General features: G+C 43.6%; 1 protein-coding gene across 1 annotated transcript in view; it reads right to left on the reverse strand.

The window, feature by feature from the left end:
- Positions 1–23,271, reverse strand: part of PPM1H (protein phosphatase, Mg2+/Mn2+ dependent 1H) — a 139,047-nt gene that overhangs the window by 18,930 nt on the left and 96,846 nt on the right. The window contains exons 5-6 of the mRNA XM_054399608.1: positions 22,145–22,229; positions 14,119–14,237 (exon numbers count right to left, since the gene is read on the reverse strand). Of these exons, the coding sequence (XP_054255583.1) occupies positions 14,119–14,237; positions 22,145–22,229 (204 nt within the window). The remainder of the gene's footprint in view (positions 1–14,118; positions 14,238–22,144; positions 22,230–23,271) is intronic.

Raw genomic sequence — 23,271 nt, forward strand, 5'->3', positions numbered from 1 at the left:
CTCACTTTTCAGGGTTGCTTAAACCAAGAGAAGCTTCACACGCTGAAGAGTCTTAGGAGGTTATTTAGTGCTCATTTGACCTTGACTGCAACAGTCAAGGTTGTCAGAGATTTCATGTTTTACAGCAGTTTTCCCATGGCCAAGAGACAAGAGAAGTGAATGTGCATGCTCCAATTCTGTTTACTACATGTCTGTCTACTTTACCTTTTACACATCCATCTGTTGACATTGATGAGGTGAGAAGGTGAGCGATTTTGCCAGTGAGAAATAAAAATACCCTTAAATAAATAGATGGCTGTCATTCTTGTAAGCTGTGGAGTCCCTTCATACCACAAAATAGTCCCTCTCCAGCCTTTTCCTGCATGTTGTCCGTCCCTGCTGGCCCACTCCTGCCCAAAGCCCTTGGGGAGACACCAAAATCATCCCCCGAGCACACAAGTCAGTGCTCCCTGCCAAAGAGGAAGGAAGAAGTGGGAGGAGGGAAAGTGCTGTGTGTTATATCATATAGGTGATCCTGCTCTGCAGGAGGGTTGGACCAGATATCTTTCAAGGTCCCTTCCAGCCCCTAACATTCTGTGAGTCACTTGCCAGCCACCATCAGCCCCTGCTGCATGGCTCTCCAGCTGGGTTAGCTGCTTGAACTCCAGGGAGTCATATTCAACCAGTTTAAGCAATGTTAAGACTGTGACAGAAACCAGAAGGAACTTAAAAATTAAGGGTGAAAGCCTATATTGTAATCCAACCCCCCCTGCTTCACCAAAATATGGCATAGACCTGGCATCAATAAACGGTGTTGTATTACTACTATGTGTGAAATCCCAGAATGGAACCAGGTGAGGGTGGCAAAGGGTGCTTCATGGAAGACCACATACTCAAGAGTATCTTGGGTATGTAACCATGATACCCAGGTATGTCTGTAAGGGACAATACAGTGAAGTCATTTAAATGTCATTTTGCACAAGGGAAAGTAATTAGCCTTTAAAACAAACAAAAAGGCACTACATGTGGCCAGCATGTTAATATTTCCCTGATGTATAAATCCTGGAATAGCATTTTTTTTGGAAGGATGAGTCAGTCATGGATTTTGCTCTTGTTCCTTCCTTTATTTCCAACAGAGAATAGCTAACATCTCTGCCTCGGTCACCAACTTCAATTTCCTCATTTGAATGCGGAGGAAAGATTTTACTATTCCTGACTGCTCATGAACATATCCCAGACAGAATTCCATCTGGACCCACAGTGCTGGGAGCCCTAGTGAAACCTCCTTGAGGGGGAGTCTGACCTCTTTCCCATTCCCTTTATAAAGCCACTTGTGCTCTGACACCAAGAAACTGGGTATCAACTGAGTTCATGTTGGGCATCAGTCAAGTGACTAGCCAAACCACAAGCCCTGAGAGACAACCATTCCTACTGGATTTTTGAGGTGTTGTACTTATTTGTTACAAAAAGCAAAAATTACTTAAGTTGATACAAATTAACTGTTTGCAACCCCCCTTTAAAAAGAAAAACCAAGCCCATTCTTTACTACAAACCATACTATCAGCAAGATAACTACAAATACTCAAGACTGATGCCCTTACTTTACATTGTCCTGTAGGTAGCCAAAAACATTTGGACAAATATTCTTCCATTTCTCCCCTCCTTCCTTATATTCTCCTGCATAGCACCTCACACTGACTGTGTTTTAGGAAGACCACAGAATCACAGAATTTTCAGGGCTGGAAGGGACCTCAAGGATCATTTAGTTCCAACCCCCCTGCCATAGGCAGGGACACCTCCCACGAGATCAGCTTGCTCAGAGCCACATCCAGCCTGGCCTTAAAAACTTCCAGGGATGGGACTTCCACCACTTCCCTGGGCAACCTGTCCCAGTGTCTCACCACCCTCATGGGGAAGAACTTCTTCCTAACATCCAATCTCAATCCACCCACTTCTAGTTTTACTCCATTCCCCCTAGTCCTATCACTACCTGACACACGAAAAAGTCCCTCCCCAGCTTTCTTGTAGGCCCCCTTCAGATACTGGAAGGCCACAATAAGGTCTCCTCGGAGCCTTCTCTTCTCCAGACTGAACAGCCCCAACTCTCTCAGTCTGTCTCCAAGATGATAAAAAAAGGGGTGAAAAAAACATTGTTTAGGCCAATTTCATGCAAAAGAATGGTCCCTGCTGCTGAGTCCAGCATCTTTTTGGAACCACTGTAAGGACCTTCATCCCTAGGGCCTTCAACTGCGACACAACAGCATAAGAATGCTAGAAGAGGCTGTTGCAAAGGTTGAAGCTAACGTTTCATCAGCAGATTAGGAATGGCAGCTGACTAGCCTATGACCTCCTGAAGCTATGTGACTAAGTGAGGGATGCCCAGAGGGGCACAGTGATTTGTTTGTGGTTTTTCCACAGCAAATTGCCTCTTGGGCTCAGAACTTGGGTGTCAAGACTCATCTCAAACACTCTTTTTCTGTTCACATGGCTGTTGCCTGAAAAATTATCAGTGCTTGGAAAAAATGCTCAGAACTGCAACCACAGCAGTGGAGCTGGCAGAGAGACACTCAAAAGCAACCTGAGACACTCTAGAAAAGTAGCTATGTCCTGCATTACTAGCAAAACAGAATTAATAATATATGAGCACAGGGTTTGCTGCAAGAGAAAGACGAAGGACCACTTTTCAGCTAGCAGTTCAGCAACTACACTGGGGAGAAGGAAGGAAGGAATGAAGTTCATTTTGATTTGTGATCTCTGAAACCCCCTGTACCTAGCACACGTGTTTATTTCACACAGGTTACAACCTTCCGGACTACACTTGATTTTATGTAATAAAGTTGCATTTATAGCTTCGTGCGCTGTTTAGAGCTTGCTGTGTGTAAAGACATAATATGGCAGTTGGTACACCAAACACAGACACTCAGAGAACCTGAGGGGGTTGTTTGGCTTTTCTAGTGCCAACCTGGCCTCATTCACCCAACTACATAATTCTGTGCCTAGCTCACTGTTTTAACAAACACAGAGTGCTTTTTAGTCTGGAGAGGAGAAGACTGAGAAGGGATCTAATCAATGTATATAAATAGATGAGAGCTGGGTGTCAGGAAGGAAGGGACAGCCTCTGCCCGCTTGTGCCCTGTGGTAGGACAAGGGGCAATGGATGTAAGCTATAGCATAGGAAGTTCCACCTCAACACGAGGAAGAACTTCTTTACTGTAAGGCTCACAGAGCACTGGAACAGGCTGCCCAGAGAGGTTGTGGAATCTCCTTCTCTGGAGACTTTCTAGACCTGTCTGGATGTGTTCCTGTGTGACCTGCACTAGATTCTATGGTGCTGCTCTGGCAGGGGGTTTGGACTTGAAGATCTCCAGAAGAACCTTCCAACCCCTAACATCCTGTGATCCTGTGAGTTGCAACCTCTACTCTCCCCATCTTCCTCTCTGCATCCCAGGAGTGGCCACCAGAGTATGACAAGGCAGGCTGTGCTATTGCTTGCTGTTCTGGATGAGACTAAATCCTGTCAAGTGTTTCTGCCACGTAAACCTCTATTTTTCCAAATGGAAAACCAGAAAGGGTGGGGGTGGTGAGTAGAATAGGCAAGCCTGTGCCCAGCTAGATCTAGCTGCCTTTTTTTTTTCATCAGTTAACTTAGTTTCTTCTTTTCATTTCAAAAGAATTATGAAATGCTACTGCTGTCCAAAAATACTCAACTAGGGCTTGACATATGTACCACCCACAAAGTTACATTTGGACTCAGGATCAACGTTTCGGAAAACCGGGCCAATACGCGCCGGGAGCCAAGAGAGATGTCAGAACGAAAGAACTAGGACTGACATGATGTTACTTATATGCTAACTGGAATCTGCTCTAAATACATTGTGAAAAAAAAAATCACCAGAAGCTGCTAAATGCACAAGACAATCTACAGTGCTGAGGTCATTAGCAGTGCTTTAGGCACTCTTCAAATAAAAGGCTGTCAAAGTTACCTGCATATTGCTGGGTCAGAACTTGTGTAACTGGTCAGCTCCCAAATGCAAATTTCAGAGCCAAAATCCCAGATAATTTCTTACATGTGTTATGCATTCTCCTGCCATAGAATTTGTTCTTAGAACTGGCCTTCCGAAAGCACATACAAATTCACGTAAGAGTAGAAGTTGTTGATGACCAGAACTGAAATCCACATTATATTTTCTTTACAGCAAACTGTGGTCATGAAAAATATCACGTTGCCATCCCCAGGCACAACAGATGGTAATGAAAACACAGACTACCCTGACCTGAGAGCCTAACATCCAACCTGATTCTGTTCTTTAATATCAAACCATTGCCCTTCATCCTATCTGTCACTGCAGGCCTTCACAAACAGTCCCTTTCCAGCCTTCCTGCAGGCCCCCTTCAGGTACTGGAAGGTTGCTATTAGGTCTCCTGAGAGCCTTCTCTTCTTCAGACTGAACAACCCCAACTTTCTCAGTCTGTCTTCATAGGAGAGGTGCTCCAGCCCTCTGACTGGAGCCCTACTACCATGAAGAAAAGATGGTGTAGTGCAGGTTGGCAACCAAACTGCTGAAAATGATGCACACATGAAAATGATCCAGCCGTGGTTTTTTGCAATGTCCTTACTCTGCAGAGTCAGGACCTCTGAATCCAGACAGCATTGCCTGATACTAAATACCCTCTAGGTAGGCTAGCTTCAATGTTCCAGTGCCTCAGTATCTTTCCCCTATTACTCCTCTGACATATAATGAGGCAAAACGATGATAAATGAAGATAATAAAAGCACACAAAATACACTAATGCTTGTTAAAACAAAAGATGATGACCAAACCAAATCAGTTAGCAAAAAATGCATGTGCACATATGCACAAAGGAGTTTTTTGGGAAAGATCTCCTCTAAACTAAGGTAGTTTCAGCATGGAAATTTTAAACCAGAAGTTTTGCCCAGAAAATTCAGAAACATACATGCTGGAGAGTTGGGCAGGGAGAAATTTAATGAAATTCAACAAGGGCAAGTGCAGAGTCCTGCACCTGGGAAAGAACAACCCCATGCATCAGTATAGGTTGGGGACTGACCTGTTGAAGAGCAGTGAAGGGGAAAGGGACCTGGGGGTCCTAGTGGATGAAAGGTTGACCATGATCCAGCAATGTGCTCTTGTGGCCAAGAAGGCCAATGCCATTCTGGGGTGTGTTAGAAGGGCTGTGGTTAGTAGGTCCCCCTCTACTCTGCCCTGGTGAGGCCCAATCTGGAATATTGTGTCCAGTTCTGGGCCCCTCAGTTCAAGAAGGACCTCAGGGAACTGTTTGAAAGAGTCCAGCGCAGAGCCACAAAAATGATGAAGGGAGTGGAAGATCTTCCTTATGAGAAGAGACTGAAGAAGCTGGGGCTCTTTAGCTTGGAGAGGAGGAGACTGAGGGGTGACCTCATTCATATTTATAAAGATGTAAAGGGTGAGTGCCAAGAGGATGGAGCCAGGCTCTTCTGGGTGATGCCCAATGACAGGACAAAGGGCAATGGGTGGAAGTCGAGGCCTAGGAAGTTCCATGGAAACACAAGGAAATTTTTTTTTTGCTGTGAGGGTGACAGAACACTGGAACAGGCTGCCCAGGGGGGTTGTGGAGTCTCCCTCTCTGGAGATATTCAAGACCTGCCTTGATGTGTTCCTGTGTGATCTGCTCTAGGTGATCCTGCTCTGGTAGGGGGGTTGGACTGGATGATCTTTTGAGGTCCCTTCTGGCACCTAACTTTCTGTGATTCTTCTTCTGAACCTGAAGCTACATAATGCTTCATTTTGCACATGACAGTTCTGTCTATCCATCTACATATTGATAAATAAAATTTGAAAAATTAAAAGTAACCTCAGCATAACTTGTACACCCATATGATCTCTGGCTTGGTCAAATCAGACTAGGACATGAGCTCTAGACCTCCAGGGAGCCTATATTGTCATGTACAGTCCACATATGGAGTCCAGACTTTTGAGATGATGTATTTCACAGCATCATGTACTCCTGTCGAAGTAATTCCTAAGGAAGAGAAAATCTATCCATTTTGGCCAGCCCACTTTAAAGATTCATAACCAGAATCTTCTCTCAGGCATCTCCTGGAGTGTGGTTGTTTTTTAAGTCCATTTGTCTCTAAAGGAACTTTAAAAGAATGTAGTGGAGGAAAAACTGGGAAGAGGTTGGCCAAGGATCTAGAGAGGACTTTGTCTGGGCAAAGGACAAATCAGGGTAAAATGAACTGAGGGTATTTATAAGCAGCCTGCCTTGCTGCTTTTGTGTCTAGGAGCCATGGCAAGTGTACTGGAGTGCTTTCATTCACCACTAGTGACTGTCTGAAACTGACAGAAACTGTGTGCAGATGCTGCAGCTAAACATCAAGGAGATCCATGTTCTGCAACTGTTTCACTAGGCCATTTCCTAGTGAGTTTGCTGTCTTGAACACTTCTGAAAATTTACTTCATCTCTTCTGTTTTTAAAAGACAAACAGGAAGGTTTGTCAGCAATTTTCTCTGGAGGGGCTAGGGAAGCGAGCTGTTAACTCCCTATGGGCTTAATGCACTGTGATGGACAGAAAATCCTTTAGTAAATTCACATTTTGCTGTACTTGTTAAAAGGATGTGGTGAAGCAGATGGAAGATGCACTGCACATTAACCTCAAAAGTGCCTGCTCCACGCTTGCTATCTGGGAACCTTCTATCTGGAAGGATAGAAGGTTGATGTTAAAGGAGAAATCATGAAGCAAACTCTTCTGGGAAAGATTGCTGTAATGTAGGATGGGGCAGGCACCAAGACACAGTAAGCAGAGGCATCACCATCCTGCAGCAGAGCTGGAAACTCCTCCACAGAGCAAGGAACTCCTCCTAGCCAGGAGCAGAGCCATAAGTCACTCTGGGATGGCAACAGAAAGAGAATTTCCTAGGGACCCAGCCGAGATCATGTCAAATTTGTGCAGCTACAGAAGCCAGAGAAAGCAGGAGCTGGGGAAGAGACTTCACCCTACCAGGAGGAAGAGATGCTTTTGTCTGGGGCTTCAGATTGATGATTACCTCACCGCAGTTTGCAGTTTAGTTTCTTTCTGATAAAACAGACTGGGAGCCTTTCGTTTGCCCTTGCACATGTGGCACCTGATCCTGTGCCAAGGCAAAGCCCAAGCGGAGATGCACAGCCATGCAGAGACAGACCTTAGACACACTGCTTCCCAAAGGAGATGCTCCTGCAGGATGTGACTCAGACCATCTCATTTTTGTCATGCTCACCTGCCTGAGAGGCCATTTACAAAAAGCCTTACTCCAGACTTTAGTTTTCTCTTTTGTTGCTGCACTATTACTTCCCTGTTTCTCCTTTCTCCTGCCCTGAAGACACTGGCTCAGCTCCTGTGGCATGTGTGCACTTGGGGAAAACAGAGCCATTCGTCACTGTCAGGAGACGTGCTGTACACAGCAGGTCAGCTCTCACCTCCTGTTGGTCCTTCAGTGAGAGCTGCAAATCTTGAAAAGATGCATAACATGCACATTGCAAACAGCCATTCATCATCGAGGAGCCATGCCCCAGACACCCAGCCTCAACCCAGCAAGCTGCTCTGGTTGTGTGCACCACAGAGGCACATCCCATCCCACTACCTTGCGATGAGAGACAAGAGCAAAACACACAAAAAAAAACAAAGCCAAATGACTCTGGATCACAGTTTCTGCTGCAAAAATGATATCCTATCTCTCCCCACTGCTGCAAAGGTGGCCCATAATCATTAAATTATGAAAATGTAAGTTGCTGGGAGGAAATTAATACCAGGCATGACTGGGGAAAAGGCTGCTTTCTTGTGAAGTAATTATGAAATTAAAATTTGATCTCTCCCTGGCGATTGTACAAAGGATACGGCTGAGGTCTGGAACACAACAATACAGCCAGGACTCCAACAGAAGAAGCACAGAAGGTTTCACTAGACAAAAAAGCTCAATTAAAAAAAGGGGGGAGAGCTGAAGGGTGACTTTTTGTAAATTACATGAATTTGGCTAAAAGGCGCAATCAAGCAAGTTATGGCACAGGGTTTGCAGACTTCCAATTACTTTTTACAAGTTGGAATCAAGCTGTTAGGAAATGCAGCTTATCTGAATAAGACTAATAATGCTAAGCTAATTAGACCCACAGGCATTAGCCAGCAGATAAATTCAGGACGAAAAGAGGGACACTGTCACTTTAAATACTGCCTTGGGATCGGTGGAAAAGCTAATGAGGAGTGTCAGTTGGGGCTGTTTTATTAGGTGGTTCTCCAGAGAATACAGCCTGAGGTTTCTGTAGCAGGGCTTCTGCACTTGATTCAATAAATCAATTTATACTAAGGGGGGCACAGAGCGGGCGGCTGCTCCATAAAGCATTTCTGTGGCATTTCTCAATCTGCTCAGGCACTCCTCGGGCAGGATACCTGAACGTCTTGTCAAAGGACATGGAGCCCAGCAATAAAGAACAAGCTAGCGGCGGCATTGGCAGTATTTGTTCAAATCAGCTCACACATTACCAAGCAAAACATGTACATTGGCTTTCACCAGGGTATTCTGGATCCCCAATAAGTGATTAATGAGAGGCTGCTTTTTTGTGAGCTGGAGTCTGAACCGCAGACGGCAAGGCGGGCTGCACAATGAAAGCAAAAGGCATCCATCCCAAACAAAATAAAACGGCTTGAAAAGTGAAGCTGCTTTTTTAATCAGATGCTTAGAGGCTGAAAGACATTCCCTGTTGGAAAGAAAAGGGTGAGTGCAGAGCAGGCTGGCAGCTTTCCAGGCAGTGGACAATATTGACTCTAGAATAAAATGGGTTTTGCTTAGCGCTCGCCCCAGGGCACCAGCCTCCCTGCTTTGGAATAAATCATGAGGGCAGGCGATTCCCCAGCACGGGCTGCCCCTTGGGTGGCTAAACCATGTGCCATGGTGCACTCTCATCAGACACATGGGCAGACCTGGCAAGGTCTCTGCTGCTGCTGCTGTGCATAAGGCACACTCAAAGGCAGCAGCCAATTCCCCCTGCTCACTGCTGTCTGGGGCTCCAGGCCATGGCATGCAGTGGGTACTACACCAGCTTGGACCATTTTTCATGGGATGCAGCTTAGCTCTGTGTGCTCTTGAAGGACAATGAAAGCCACCAATAAATCAGGTCCAAAAATGGGTGTGGTTTATCTAGAGTTCTTTTGCCACCATAAAATCAAGTGAAAAAGCTAAAGCTTTGATCTGGAAACAAGCCTTTAAAGTACCCCAGCTCAGTGCAAGCAGCAGAAAGGCTGCTGTTTGCATTCCAGGAAAGAACAAATATTAACTTTGAAACCACCAGAGCTGATGCCAGTTGGTAGTGCCTTCTTGATGCTTTTGGTTAAGTGCAGCACTCTACAGCTCATTCAGCCCCATAGGAGGCTGAGAAGGGAATCCTGGAAGGAGCCACTGTGCCAGTGAGGGACAAAATGAGCCAAAAAAAAAGGTTTTGGGAAGGTGTCTAGGTTGTGGTCAGAGCAAAGTACCTCAAAAACTGTCCATGCTGGATCTATCCATGAATAATAAAAGCCTGACCAATCATGTCTTAACTATTAAATAAAAAGTGGAGACAGAATATGAATTTTGTGCAGACCTTTAAAGAAGCAATTATCATCTGGCCTGCTTCTTAGGCTACCTACACTCCATTTTAGAACTGGCAGCACTTGCTTACACGGCCACCAAGCCTTTCTTGATGCTTCCGTTGCCAGGACTTGTCAAAGCCACCAGAACCACCCTCTCTTCAATTCAAGTTTAACCTCTGCAAGCCATGGGCCTGAAAGTCCCAGCCCAGAGACCCAGCTGTGAAAGACTGTCAGCAACACAGATGTCTGCCAGCAAATTACAGCCCGAGACAGCTCAGAGGCTTGTTCAGCAGGAGACACACAGCTTTTAAGATGCTTTGCCAGCTACAGTACATGTTTTGAAATGGCTGCTCAACCACAAAGCACATGGGGCGAGGGTGCAGGAGCACATGAGCTCATGGTCAGCTCCCACCTAAACTGGATTTATTTTGGATACATTCAATACAGTGGATTTCTCATTCCTGCTGCCACTGCAGAGAAAGGAGAATGGGTGAGAGAGACAGAGGGACAAGGGAAAGGCTGGTCTCAAAGGGAAAGGCTGGTCTCAAAGCAGTTACAGGCAGCCTGGACTAGTGATGCATTATATGTTGCTGGATCAGTGGTTGTCCTAATGCTGTGGGGAAACTTGGCAGCTCTGCTACCACTGTGGGATTTTGAGACAAAGCCAGTGTGGAAACTTCACATGGAAAGAAATAAATAAGAAGCAAAACCAAGAACAAACAAACAAACAAAAAGGCCAAATGCATTATGACAGACCCAAAGACAATAATCTTTTGTAATCCAAACAAGCTGGGCAAGCCAAGCCATTGTTGAGGATCTGAAAAGCCCCATAGCACACGAGTAAAAAAAAAAAAATACAGCTTCTAACAGAAAACACAGAAAGCATTCCGAATGTTAAAACAAAATAGCTCATTTTCCTGAAGAAACATCAGAGCAGAGAGTTTTGTACCCTTCCAATAAAGATTCAGTAACTGAGTGTAAGAATGGCTGTTTCTTCACCTGTACCTCTATACATGTATGTGCAAATGTCAACACACATTCACACAGAGTGAACTCACTGACCAAAAATTATTCAGACAACTGATCTTCTGTATTGTAAGTGATAAAAGTTTGACAGTGTTTTAGCATATCAAGCTCTGGATGGTCAAAGCTCCATCTGAGGTTTTCTAGAAAAGGAATAGATATGCTAATTTATTCTCCATTACAGATATCATCCTTAGAAATAAATGCAGAACAGACATGTCCTTGGCCACAGTGTCCTGATGCATCACTTAAATATAGGAATTAGAAAAGGAAAAAAAAAGAAGCAAAACCCTTGAAGTGGAAAATGACCACTGTGTGAAACACCAGCCACCTCAAACCATCACCTCTGAGGGCCGACCAAACTGGAAATCTAATGTCGTGCCACAATCTCAACCATTAAAACCGACCTAGACTTTTGGATAAATTGAAACAGATTGCTTCTCCTTGGCTTAGGAGATCACTGCACACAGCTCAGTAGAAAACAAGACTCCCCTAGGCAAACACCCTGCAAAAAGAAATGGATCCTTATTTGGAAGGGCTCTGATTTTGATAAATGTATGGCAATAGAGCAATTCCCTCACCATTTTATTGTCCTGAGGCAAACAAAGAGGTAACTGATGCAACAGTTGTAGGATACGGAGCAGCTAAAAGATTCTGATTCATTTATTTAAAACAAAAACGTAACCCACATTTTCCATTGCAGCCAGTCAAAAGGAACAGCAGGGAGAGGTAGCCTCATCACAGTCTCCACAGGCTTTTGTTTGGCACAGGACACCTTTTTCTGGGACACTACTGAGGTGAATTCAGACTTGAATTTTCAAGTCACAGTTTAAATATTTATTCTGGAACAACTGCTTACAGCTCAACATATTTGTGCTAAATTGGTGGCAGGTTTTGCACTGACCACATTAGAATCTGTAACTGGATCAACAAATGTCCTCTACGTCAGGAAATTCAGAAAGACCAGCAGGAAAGTCAGCTCTTTTCTCTCCCCTGCCATAGGCTAAAGTTAACAGAATTCAAACACCACTACTGAAAAACAACCCATTGAATCCAATCTGCCATGCATTTACTTACCCAAATAAGTTCTACCCTACTCATTATTCTCAATTTAAAATTTGCCATTCCTTCTCATTTTTCTTCTAATGCCAAACAGTATTAGCTATGCAATAACTGTTTTGAAAAAGGTAATGCACTATGCACAGATTCACAAATGAGGTACAAATGGACACACGGAATGATCTCTTCATTTTACTTCTAACCATTCCTACTTTGTATGTATCCCAACATTCCACTGGTGATTTTGATTGGAAAAATAACAGCAAGCAGAATATTCACTGAGCTTTCTGACATGGCTCTCAAGGTCACTTGGAACCTCTAGTGTGCACAAATAGCTATTTATCTCTGCTCATGCTTTACTTGGTATCTACTAACACCAAATTTGATCACTCTGATGCCCATTCATGCAAATCACTTAATACTTTGCACTTCCTCATGGCTATCTTGTTTACTAGGAAAAGAGCTGCAGTGTCACCTGCCAACACCTCAACTTCAACCATTTTAATTTAATTTGAAATACAAAACTCCCAAAAATGTGGAGAAACCCTCTTCGCCTTCCAAACACAATGAAAGAGTTCTGCTCTTATTCTCCTCTCAGGAAGTTCTTGGCCCATGATATTTCTGCAGTTCTCCTCCAAATTAAAAGTGCCCTTTTTTTGTTATTTTAACTCCCCCTGCCCCCCAATCACATCCTGGGCTGCATCAAAAGCAGTGTGGCCAGCAGATCAGTTGAGGTGATTCTGCCACTTTGCTCTGATGAGACCTCACCTAGAGTACTGCATCCAGGTCTGGAGCCCTCAATACAGGAAGGACATGGACTTGATGGAGTGGGTCCAGAGGGCCACAAAAATAATCAGGAGGTTGGAGCACCCCTGCTATAAAGACAGGTTGAGGGAGCTGGGGTTGCTCAGCCTAGAGAAGAGGAGGCTCTGGGGAGACATAATAGCAGCCTTCCAGTACCTGAAGGGGGCCTACAAGAAGGATGGAAAGAGACTGTTTACAAAGGCCTGCAGATAGGACAAGGGGCAATGGATTCAAACTAGAGAAGAGCAGAATTAGGTTGGATGTTACATAGAAGTTCCTTACCATGAGGGTGGTGGAACACTGGAACAGGTTACCCAGAGAGGTGGTTGGGGCCCCATCCCTGGAGATATTCAAAGTGAGGCTCAACAGGGCTCTGGGCAGCCTGATCTAGTTGAGGATGTCCCTGCTGACTGCAGAGGGGTTTGGACTAGATGACCTTTTTCAGTCCCTTCCAACCCAGACCATTCTATGATTCTATGATCTCACCTCTTGAAAAAGAGTTAGTGCCTTCAGAGACAACTGGGAGTTTAATAAGAAAATTCCCTTTGCAGAAACTGGGAGAATGTCTCACAATCTTCCAAACGTTTTGCTGTTAAGTCTTCAGTTGATACAATGTTCTCATTCTGTTCCCATTCTTTTGCTCATGACTTTGTAGCCTTTTTAAATATGAAGTCACAATTCTCAGGGTAAGACTGCATATTCTACTAGCAGCTGTTCAAGATGATGGACAATGATAGACACTCATAGATTAACATGTTCTGCACAAATACTCCAAACTTAGGTAATTATTCTGCTATTAAAACATGGTTACATTTAAGGTCTATAAAGTATGGGATAAATCAGAATCATGTGGAACTGTGGCTGTGTGGAAGCCTCAAAGTCTCCAAACCTACAAGAATTAAGGATTTTGAACCCCCTCCATTCTTTCCTGAAAAGGCATTTGTTAAGGATGTTAGAACAGAAACAGCAGGGAAGTGAAGAACAATTGCATGTATAGGACCTCTGCCTTTACAGGTCACACAGAGCCCACAACAGCAAGGATTAGGGCTTCTGTAAGTGAGTAGGAGCCTCTTTAACCAACACAAAACAACAAAGGTATTTTGTAAGAGACAAAACCCTCATCACTCTTTCTGTCTTCACTTCATTAAGTCAATGCTGCTCACTCAAGCCTTTTCATTTTAGGCTGGCTATGACTTTTATTTAGATAGGCCTGTCTCTAAAACAAATCCTCAAGGGTTAGCCAGCAGGGTCAGCTGCACTGGAATATGGGAAGCTCTTCCCTTGTGCAAGTGTTTCTCAGCATGCGGAGGCATGATGGCCCACTGATCTAGATTCTATAAAAAGATGCCTCCAAGATAGGAAAGTTGTTTAGCTTTAAGGAAGATCCCCGGGAACATCTTCCCCTTTATGTGTCTGCTCCACTTTGACTGTTCACATGTCAAAATGAAACAAGGTCTTGGCTCTGGAGGGAAGTCAACTTACTTAAAACATTAACTTCTAAAAGAAAAATAGATCTGAAAGAAGGAAATACTTTTCCCTTGAGTATGCAGGCATACACCTCCATGTTTGATGTAGTTCACACTAATCAAAGACATGTACAAAGAATCCATTGGTTGGGGAGAAGGCTGACCCCCATGCTGAAAAGGACACATTCTTACCAGCCAGTCATGTTGAAATCACGGTAGAGCATCCTCTTTCCAACTTCTTTGCGCTGCACCCTCCGTGGAAACTCTAAATGTGTGAACTCATTTCCCAGCAAGTGGGGCTGCATGTAAGCCTGTGGGCAGAAACCAAGCCACAGATATTTCACAAAACAAGCCGTCATCTATTTTTAATGAGATAGCACTGCCATCCCTTCCTGCTCCCTTCCCACACACATTTTTTCCCCTCTGTTTAAAACGAGGAAGGTCATGAGCTCTGTTTCAGCAAACAATGTACACGTTACACCAGTTCTAACATTGTCTGGTGTCCTGCAGCAGCCTTACAGAGAGAAACCCTCTTGCCCTCGAAATCCTTCACCACTTCTCCCTCCTCTTCAACATCTGGGATCCCTAACCTACATCTCATCAGTGACCCTGAAGGAGTCTGCAGCGTTTCATAAAACAGAACACACCTCCTTTTGTAAGTCAGTGACCTGAGAGAAAGAAACCATCAACGAACAAAGCCATGGAGCAAGAAGAGAATTGGAGGGGTGCACATAGAGTGAAGCTTGAGCTCTTCCCTCTCAGTTCAGCTATGCCAACAATGCTCACAACCTAATAGTACTATCACAATTTGTCACTGTCTCGAGACAAATGTTCCCATTTACCTACCCAGTGTGTTGGACATCCCATCACACCTGACACTGCAAATAACCATGAGCTTTTCTTATTTTCTAAAAAATACTTCCTTGAAGCAGAATAGGCTAAGAAAAGCAGCAGCAGTTTTGTGTCACAACTGCAACTAATGGTTTTGAGAGTGTTAATGTTTGAATGTTGCTTACTGCCTGTACTGATGTGCTGTTCTGCAGATGCTGGGAGGTCTCTTTGCCAGAGCCTCACATTCTTCAGAGCTCACTGTGCTTGACAGCATCGCAAGGCTTTTTTTGTCCACTGTGCAAATCTTTTGTTTGGATTTATACACAGATCACCTGGCATGATAGGCTAATCCTAAACACACTCTATTTCTTCTTTCTGAAATAAACCTCACTCATTTTTCTTCAATATTTAGGTAAAAAAGCCTTCCTCCCTCCCTTCCAAAGCCACATTATGAGCAAGCCCTTCTGAAGACGTAGTCAAATTGGCTAGGCAATTGAACAACAACAACAAAAAAAGTTGCATTTCTTAATCTTTCTGCAGATGAGTCTTTTTCCTTATCCAGCCAGTTAAGGCAATAAAGTCTGTCTTATCTCCAGCAGCAGCTGCCATCAGGGCAGACCAAATGAGCTGGCTTTAGTTTGTGGGTTTGTCATGAATCTAGTGATCATCAAAGGTGAGCGGCAGGAAGCAGTGGAAGCCCTTATTGATCTACCTGGCAGCTATCATGCAGGTAGTTCACAAGAAAATATTTCCTGCATTTAAGGGCTGAGCCTGCTCCCACTCAGTTTAATAGGAGTCGGATCAGGCTCAGCACACCGCAGTGCTAACCTTCCATCAGCTTCTCCCCATTCTCATCACCGGAAATCCTGCTGGAAAACACCTTGAGCTCAGCTGACATGAGGCTGAGGGAAATTGCTGTGTGTAGCCAACAAGATTGGATTCTGCTCTCAAGAGGCAGGTCTCAACCACACAAGGGTGATCTTGACATAGTGACCCCTTCCTGGAACACGAGCTCCATCAAACTCTCTCTCTGTACAGTTAAAGGAATTACATTTTTTTCCTTCAAGTCTCCAGTCATCCAAGGACCCCTCCTCCACCCAAATATTGTTTTCAAGGACCTTCTAATTGGATCAATCTTCCTTATTACAGAAATGGTTAAGAAGCACTAGTGACTTTTAAGAGATCTAGTAGTATTGGTCCAGATGAGGCTTTTCATACTTCCATAACTCTACATGCTCCGTTTAGAAGAGCATATACACTTCTTTATTTATTTTCATTCCAGTTGCAAAAAAAGATGGAACATCCCCAATGGTTTATTTAACGTATTGCTGTGCACTGACAGCAGGGAGCTGGACTGTTTTTCGGTATTCTTTAAATTCTTCCTAGTCTATGATATTGTAAACAATGAAGTCACACTGCTTCCAAAGTGTAATTCAGTTCACTTTTAGAAATGCACAGCTTATCATTAAATAATTGCAAATTACTAGCTAACAACTACTATTTCCTGCCTATAAAGCAAGAAAAAACAAGCAAAACCACCCTCATATCTGACATAAAAATGAAATTATTTTACCTATAGATTATGAATTTTTTAGGTTGGAGCACAGATCCAGAATAAAAGAATGTTACAGGCTTTTAGCATTTTCCCCATGAAAACAAACATTTCCTTTATTGAAAAGGTAAAGCAATTGGGAGGGACTGCATTTCATAAAGATTTACTCAGATGGAAAGTCTGAGGTCACAAGTGAAATAAGATTAATAAAGCTGGCAGAGTTACCAGCGGACTGCTAATGTTCAAATAAGATTTCTCTTCCGCAGCCAAGCCTCAATGCTTGATTTACAATCCAGGGATCTTAACTTGATTCTAATATTTTTGGCATCAGTGGAACAGAGGGAAAAGAGCAATTTGGAAGCTTCTGGTGCCTGTGAGCTAAATTCTCATGTGAAGAAATAGGGATTTTTTTTGTTGTTGTTGCTTGTTTGTTTTGTTTTAAAGATTTTCTATATTTCTTACCCTTTTTAGCATTTATTTTGTATGCTTCACTAGTAATTCTACAGAGAGAAGAATGTTCTGCTATTAAACTCAGCTGCAGCTTCCAGTTGGGTTTGTTAAGAACTGTTCTCCACTTACTACAAGGCCAGGGCTCTCCTCCCTCTCTGCCCCAAACTGCACTGGGCAGCAGAATCAGAAAATAAACAAAAAGCAATGCTTTAAAAATCTACAGATGTTTCAATCAGATATACAAGCAGACACCATTAAATGTCCTCAAGTGATCGAATGAGAAACAAAAATCAGGGAAGTGAATACCAGAATTTAATCTGTAACGTGATGCTGTATTTTCCATTTAGTCTTGATTTGCAAGAATCTCAGACCAAAAACACCATTCAGAGAACTTGAAATTTAATAAGAGTGACTACCAAGCACTTTCTGTACCCTTACAAGGTGTGTTCAGATAACATTGTTATCCTGTGTTATGAAATATTTTCCATCATTTTTCTTTCAGAAGCCGTTACCTTTTTTTTTTTTTTTTTTGGCATGAATCTGGTATAGTCTGCAGCATGTGTTTTTGGTACTCTGCCATTTTATGGTGTGTTCTGTGGCTGGATGCATTCCATTCAACATTAGCTGTTTAAAATGGAGTGTACTTGAGGAAATATCAGTCACGTTTCTTGCAAAAGGCTATTTACTTCCTGCTGTGTTTCCTGGTGATCAGCAAAGCAAACATGACATTAAGATAAACCCAGACTTACATACTAGTGTGTCTGTTAAGTAGGTTGCAGAGAACACAGGATTGCTCTTTTCTCCATTGTCAAATATATCCTACAACTTTATCCTCTTATCATACTGCACCATTTTCCCCAATACCGTACTCTGCTACATGGGACTACCACCCATGATGCATCCAGAGATTTTGCAAATTACTTAACCATTGTTTTATGGAGATGTTCAAACCAGACAGAGATTAGAAGTACAGGAGGTGGTGGTAGAAGGAAAGAGGGAACTAGGAGCCAAATCCCACTCATGCACACCGATCCATGGAAAAGAAATATTATCTTGCACTGAACTGCTACAGAAGCTGAAGGACCAAGGGAATATTGGTTGCAAGGCTTTCACACCTTACAACTTAAGAAGTGCTCTCCAAGTGAAGGATTGATTGCCTTCTGCAATACTCTCACAAGTCCCCTGACTCAGATGTCTGCCTCCACCATACAGTCTGCCCCAAACCTGCAGCAGAGGCTGTCCTCTCACTGTAAAAAAAGAAGGTGCAGTAGAGATGGACAGCTGACCATGAATAGATCTTCTTGTAAGTTAGAATGACTGGGTAATTAACTTGTTCTATTGAGGTCCATGCCAAAATACCAATGCCTTAGGTACAATCCTTAGATACATGGCAATAAATCTGCATTAAAATGTGAGCTGAATAGGCAACACATTTGTTTCGTCTCCTCTATGCTGCTCAACATGTACTAGCTGAAGCCGAGTTTTGCCTAAGACTAGGCCGGAGGATTCACAGATTCATAGACTGGTTTGGGTTGGAAGGGACCTTAAAAGTCATCCAGTTCCAACTCCCCTGCCATAGGCAGGGACACCTCACACTAGACCAGGCTGCTCAAGGCCCCATCCAACCTGGCCTTGAACACTTGCAGGAGGGCACATCCATAACCTCCCTGGGCCACCTCTTCCAGTGATTCTCCATGCTCACTGTAAAGAACTTTTTCCTAATATCTGGTCTAAATCAACAGCTTAAAGCCATTCCCCCTCATCCTACCACTTGCAAAAAGTCCCTCCCCAGTGCCTTCTTTTCTCCAGGCTGAACAGCCCCAACTCTCACAGCCTGTCCCCACAGGGAAGGTGCTCCAACCCTCTGATCATCTTCGTGGCCCTTCTCTGAACCTTCTTGAGCAGACTGATGTCCTTCTTGTGCTGAGGGTCACCAGAACTGGATGCAGTACTCCAGCTGGGGTCTCATGAGAGCAGAGTAGAGGGAGAGAGCAGAGAATCACCTCCCTCATCCTGCTGGTCACACTTTTTTCAGTGCAGCCCAGGATATGGTTGGCCTTCTGGGCAGCAAGAACATATTGCTGGCTCATGTTGAGTTTTTTGCCAGCTGACACCCCCAAGTCCTTCTCCTCGAGACTGCTCTCAAGCCACCCCTTGCCCAGCCCATATGTGTGCTTGGGATTGCCCCAATACAGGTGTAGGACCTTGTGCATGGCCTTGTTGAAATTTACGAGGTTGTCTTGGGCCCACCTCTCAAGCCTGTCCAGATCCCTCTGGATGACATCCCTTCCCTCCAGTGCATCAACCAGCTTAGTATCATCCTCAGACCTGTAGATGACTTTGTATAGAGATACTTGCAAGAGCTGAACAGTTCATTATCCTGCAGATTTCTACACAAATGGAAATTATGTCTGAAAAAAGAGGACCTAAACAAACATCCTGTGTGGCCAAAGCAATCGATAGGCACTAAAGGCAGAGGAAAACCTCTTCACCTGCTGTGCTAAGTGTGTCTGCTGCTCAGAGTATCAACAATCAGTAGCAGCCTGCAGGCTGTAAATCCATACCCTCCATTTGCCTGTGCAGTAACATCCCCACAGCGAACAGCATCTCTGTATTTACCAAGTAAAATACTAATGATAAAATGATTAATTGATTTTCTTTCTATTTTGCATGAAGAGCAGTGCAACATCTTTGAAACAAAGAAACTCAGCTTTAATTACAAATAAGAAAATAATTCCAAGGTCACTTTCAGGTAAGAACAGCAGAACAGACAATGATGGTACAATAGACTGATAGCAGAACCTGGGGACATCCAAGGTGAGTAAGGAGAATTATTTGGGATCTAATTAGCAAGACAGATGCAACATCACAGAATCACAGAATGTTAGAGGTTGGAAGGGGCCTCTAGAGTCCAACGCCCCTGCCAAAGCAGCATCACAGAGTAGTGCACACAGGAATGCATCCAGGTGGGTTTGGAAAGTCTCCAGAGAAGGAGACCACAACCCCACTGGGGAGCCTGTTCCAGTGCTCCATCACCCTCACTGTAAAGAAGTTTCTCCTCATGTTGAGGTGAAACCTTCTATGTTCAACTTTGTATCCATTGTTCCTTCTCTTATTACTGTGAACCACCAAAAAGAGATTGACACTTGACACCCACCCCTCAGATATTTATAGACATTGATTTGATCCCCTCTCAGTCTTCTCTTCCCAAGACTAAACAGCCCCAGGGCTCTCAGTCTCTCTTCACAGGGGAGATGCTCAAGTCCCCTCATCATCCTTGTGGCTCTCTGTTGGATTCTCTCCAGCAGGTCTCTGTCTCTTTTGAACTGGGGAGCCCAAAACTGGACACAGTACTCCAGGTGTGGTCTCAGCAGGGCAGAGTAGAGGGGGAGAAGAACTTCCCTAGACCTCCTGGACACACTTTTCTTGATGCACCCCAGGACAGCACTGGCCCTCTTGGCCACAAGTGTGCATTTGGAGCTTATGTCAACCTTGTAAGAAATTTAGAGTTGTCTTTTGCCGTTGTTGTTGCTTTTAACACTAGAGTAAAAATGTTACTTATGGAATGTTGTGTTTGAAATTATCTCTAACTTTGTTTCACGCTCTTGCAGTCTCGCATGTTACTTTCTTTGAACATGATACTCATAGCCCTGGCACATTTGTTATATATAGAATTAAAATAAACAAACAAAGGTAAAGGCATTTTCCAAAGGAAGTGGCAGAAATGCTTTTCAGATCAGCCAGAAAGGACATCAAAAGAGAAAAAAAATCCCTTGTAGGCAATGTTTTATCTCATATTTCCTACAGAAGGAGCAGACTCCCTAGATGCTGAAGATACCTTCTATTTTAAAGGCAAGCAAATTATTTTAAATGTAACTGAAGTGTAAATATTTATTAGGCTTATTTTCCATTTGGTTCTTTGAATATGAATACTCCCAAAGCAGTATTTCCTCTGAAATTTTCAGCTTCAATCCAGAGAACCTAACTGAAAATCAAATGTGACAGTTGTGGACACATTCATAATTTTTCTTTAGAACCTTCCACCCTGCCTTCAACAACTGGCATTTTGCCCAGTTTCAAACTACAGGGCTTGAGCCAGGCTGCAGATAAGAGACACCTTAAGACTAGGGAACACCACTAGCCTTGGTCTGTTCACCTCACATCAGCAAAGCTGACAGTGAGCCTGTCTTGGCTTAAGTTTAAATTTCTAAGAGGAAGAAGCAGAGGATTAGAAGCACAAAAGAAATCTCCAAGCCACATTTTAACAACTCCAACCTACCAATCTAACAATGAGTGAAAAACTTAAAAAGTAATAGGACTGTTTGCATGAAAAATAACACCACGTATATTGCTTTATGTTGCTTGGGCAGTCCATCAGCCAGTGCAACTTGGTGTATAAAAGCATCCCACGTCCTCAGCTAGTCACCTTGTCCAAGCTTTATGGGTTCTGCTACACTAAATAAAACTAGACTTTCCTGTCCTGCAGCTACTAATGCCAACCAAGATCCCCCTGACTTCCCTCTAAAGAAGGACCACAAGGATGATCGGAGGGCTGAAGCACCTCTCCTATGGAGACAGACTGAGAGAGTTGGGGCTGTTCAGTCTGGAGAAAAGAAGGCTCCAAGAAGACCTTATTGTGGCCTTCCAGTATCTGAAGGGGGCCTACAAGAAAGCTGGTGAGGGACGTTTTAGGATGTCAGGTAGTGACAGGACTAGGGGGAATGGAGCAAAACTAGAAATGGGTAGATTGAGATTGGATGTCAGGAAGAAGTTCTTCACCATGAGGGTGATGAGACGCTGGAACAGGTTGCCCAGGAAGGTGGTAGAAGCCCCATCCCTGGATGTTTTTAAGGCCAGGCTGGATGTGGCTCTGAGCAACCTGATCTCGTGGGAGGTGTCCCTGTCCACAGCAGGGGGATTGGAACTAGATGATCCTTGAGATCCCTTCCAACCCTGACGATTCTGTGATTCTATGATTCTATTAGACAAATAAATAAAGCACTGCAATATTGTTCACGTGCAGAGAAAGCAGTCTGTGGTATTTTATGCTGTCATACAGTATGCACAGGGATAGACTGAAATACCTCTGTGGCTTGTTAGCTCTCTGTCTGAGCTCTCGGTTTTCAACACCAATGAGCTGCTGAAGCTCTACAGCTGAAAAATGTACACAAGCACAACCATCTAATCAGTGACCTTCACAGAAGAGGCAGGAGTCCTTTCATTGGGATTTGCACTACCAGGCTTTTCTCCACATTTGCTGATGTCTCTAAGACATACATGGCCCTTCACTGAGCCACAGTAACTTGGTGGCATGTGTCTGAACCTTAGATATTACCAGGCAATGCTTCTCAGCAGCAGCACCTGATTTTTCCTCAGATCTCTTACCAGATACTGAAGTCGCTGGCGTTCAGTCTCTGGAGTGAATTCTGAAGACATTGGAATGACTTCACCGTTTCGGATTATTATAGCCCTGTAACAGTAATAAAACATCATCAGTACAGAAAAAAACCCAACCCTATAACACACACACACACACACACACGCACAAAAGAAGAATAAAAAAATCTGAGAAAACCACAGGGTACTCTTATGCACAGTAAAATAAAGCCATTTTTTTCTACTGAAGTTGTCAGCAGAACAGGATAATAATTCCTGCCCTGCATCCTTTAGGCTGGATAAAAAAAATATATTTGTATATGCCAAGTTAATTTCAGAGCTCACAAAAACATCCAAGCAACAAAGGCAAGAGTTATTTCAGTTGATGTCTACAGGGTATACTTATTAAGTGAAATGCAGACACCCAGAGGAGATGCTGCAGAATCACTGACTGTAGAACAACTCTGCAGGTTTTAATCCCAGTTGTGGCTGACACTGTCTAAACTACTGACTTCAAATGACTCATGCAAGCACTTTCCAATTATTGATTGGTCATACGTCATGTCAGAACGTTTCTACTCCAACAGCAAACAGAAATGGCAAACTAAACCCTGTTCAACACAAATTTAACTAGTTACCTGCTGAAAGATGACAGGTAATGGAATAGATCAGCCAGGACATTCCATGTTACACTTCTGCAGACAGCAGAGAGGAAATTCTCTCAAACACCTGCCTGTTGCCTCTTAACAATCTGCTATGCTGCACACAAACTATGGTCCAATTCTTCCCTGCTGTAATGTCAGTGGCTGAAACACAGTCACGAGAGGGAAGAATTTACAAGAGGGAAGATTCCTACTGCATTCTGCAGTCACGGATTCACTCACAGAGCTGCATTATTTTAGCTTTCCATTAATTGCACAGCTCTGTAAGTACAGTAACACTTGGTGCTTTTGAGGAGCTGGATGAGCTATTTATCATCCCAAAGATTCTCATGCCTGTTTCGGAGTTGTTTCTCAACCATCAGTGGATTAATTCAGTGTTTGGATAGTGGCAGCGTACCAGATCTCTTCTTGAATTTGCATAGAAATTGGTGTAGATAAACCAAGCAACCTCTGCTTTGATTCTGCATGTTCACT

This window comes from Indicator indicator, chromosome 3 (genome assembly GCF_027791375.1).
Source record: "Indicator indicator isolate 239-I01 chromosome 3, UM_Iind_1.1, whole genome shotgun sequence".
Classification (NCBI taxonomy): domain Eukaryota; kingdom Metazoa; phylum Chordata; class Aves; order Piciformes; family Indicatoridae; genus Indicator; species Indicator indicator.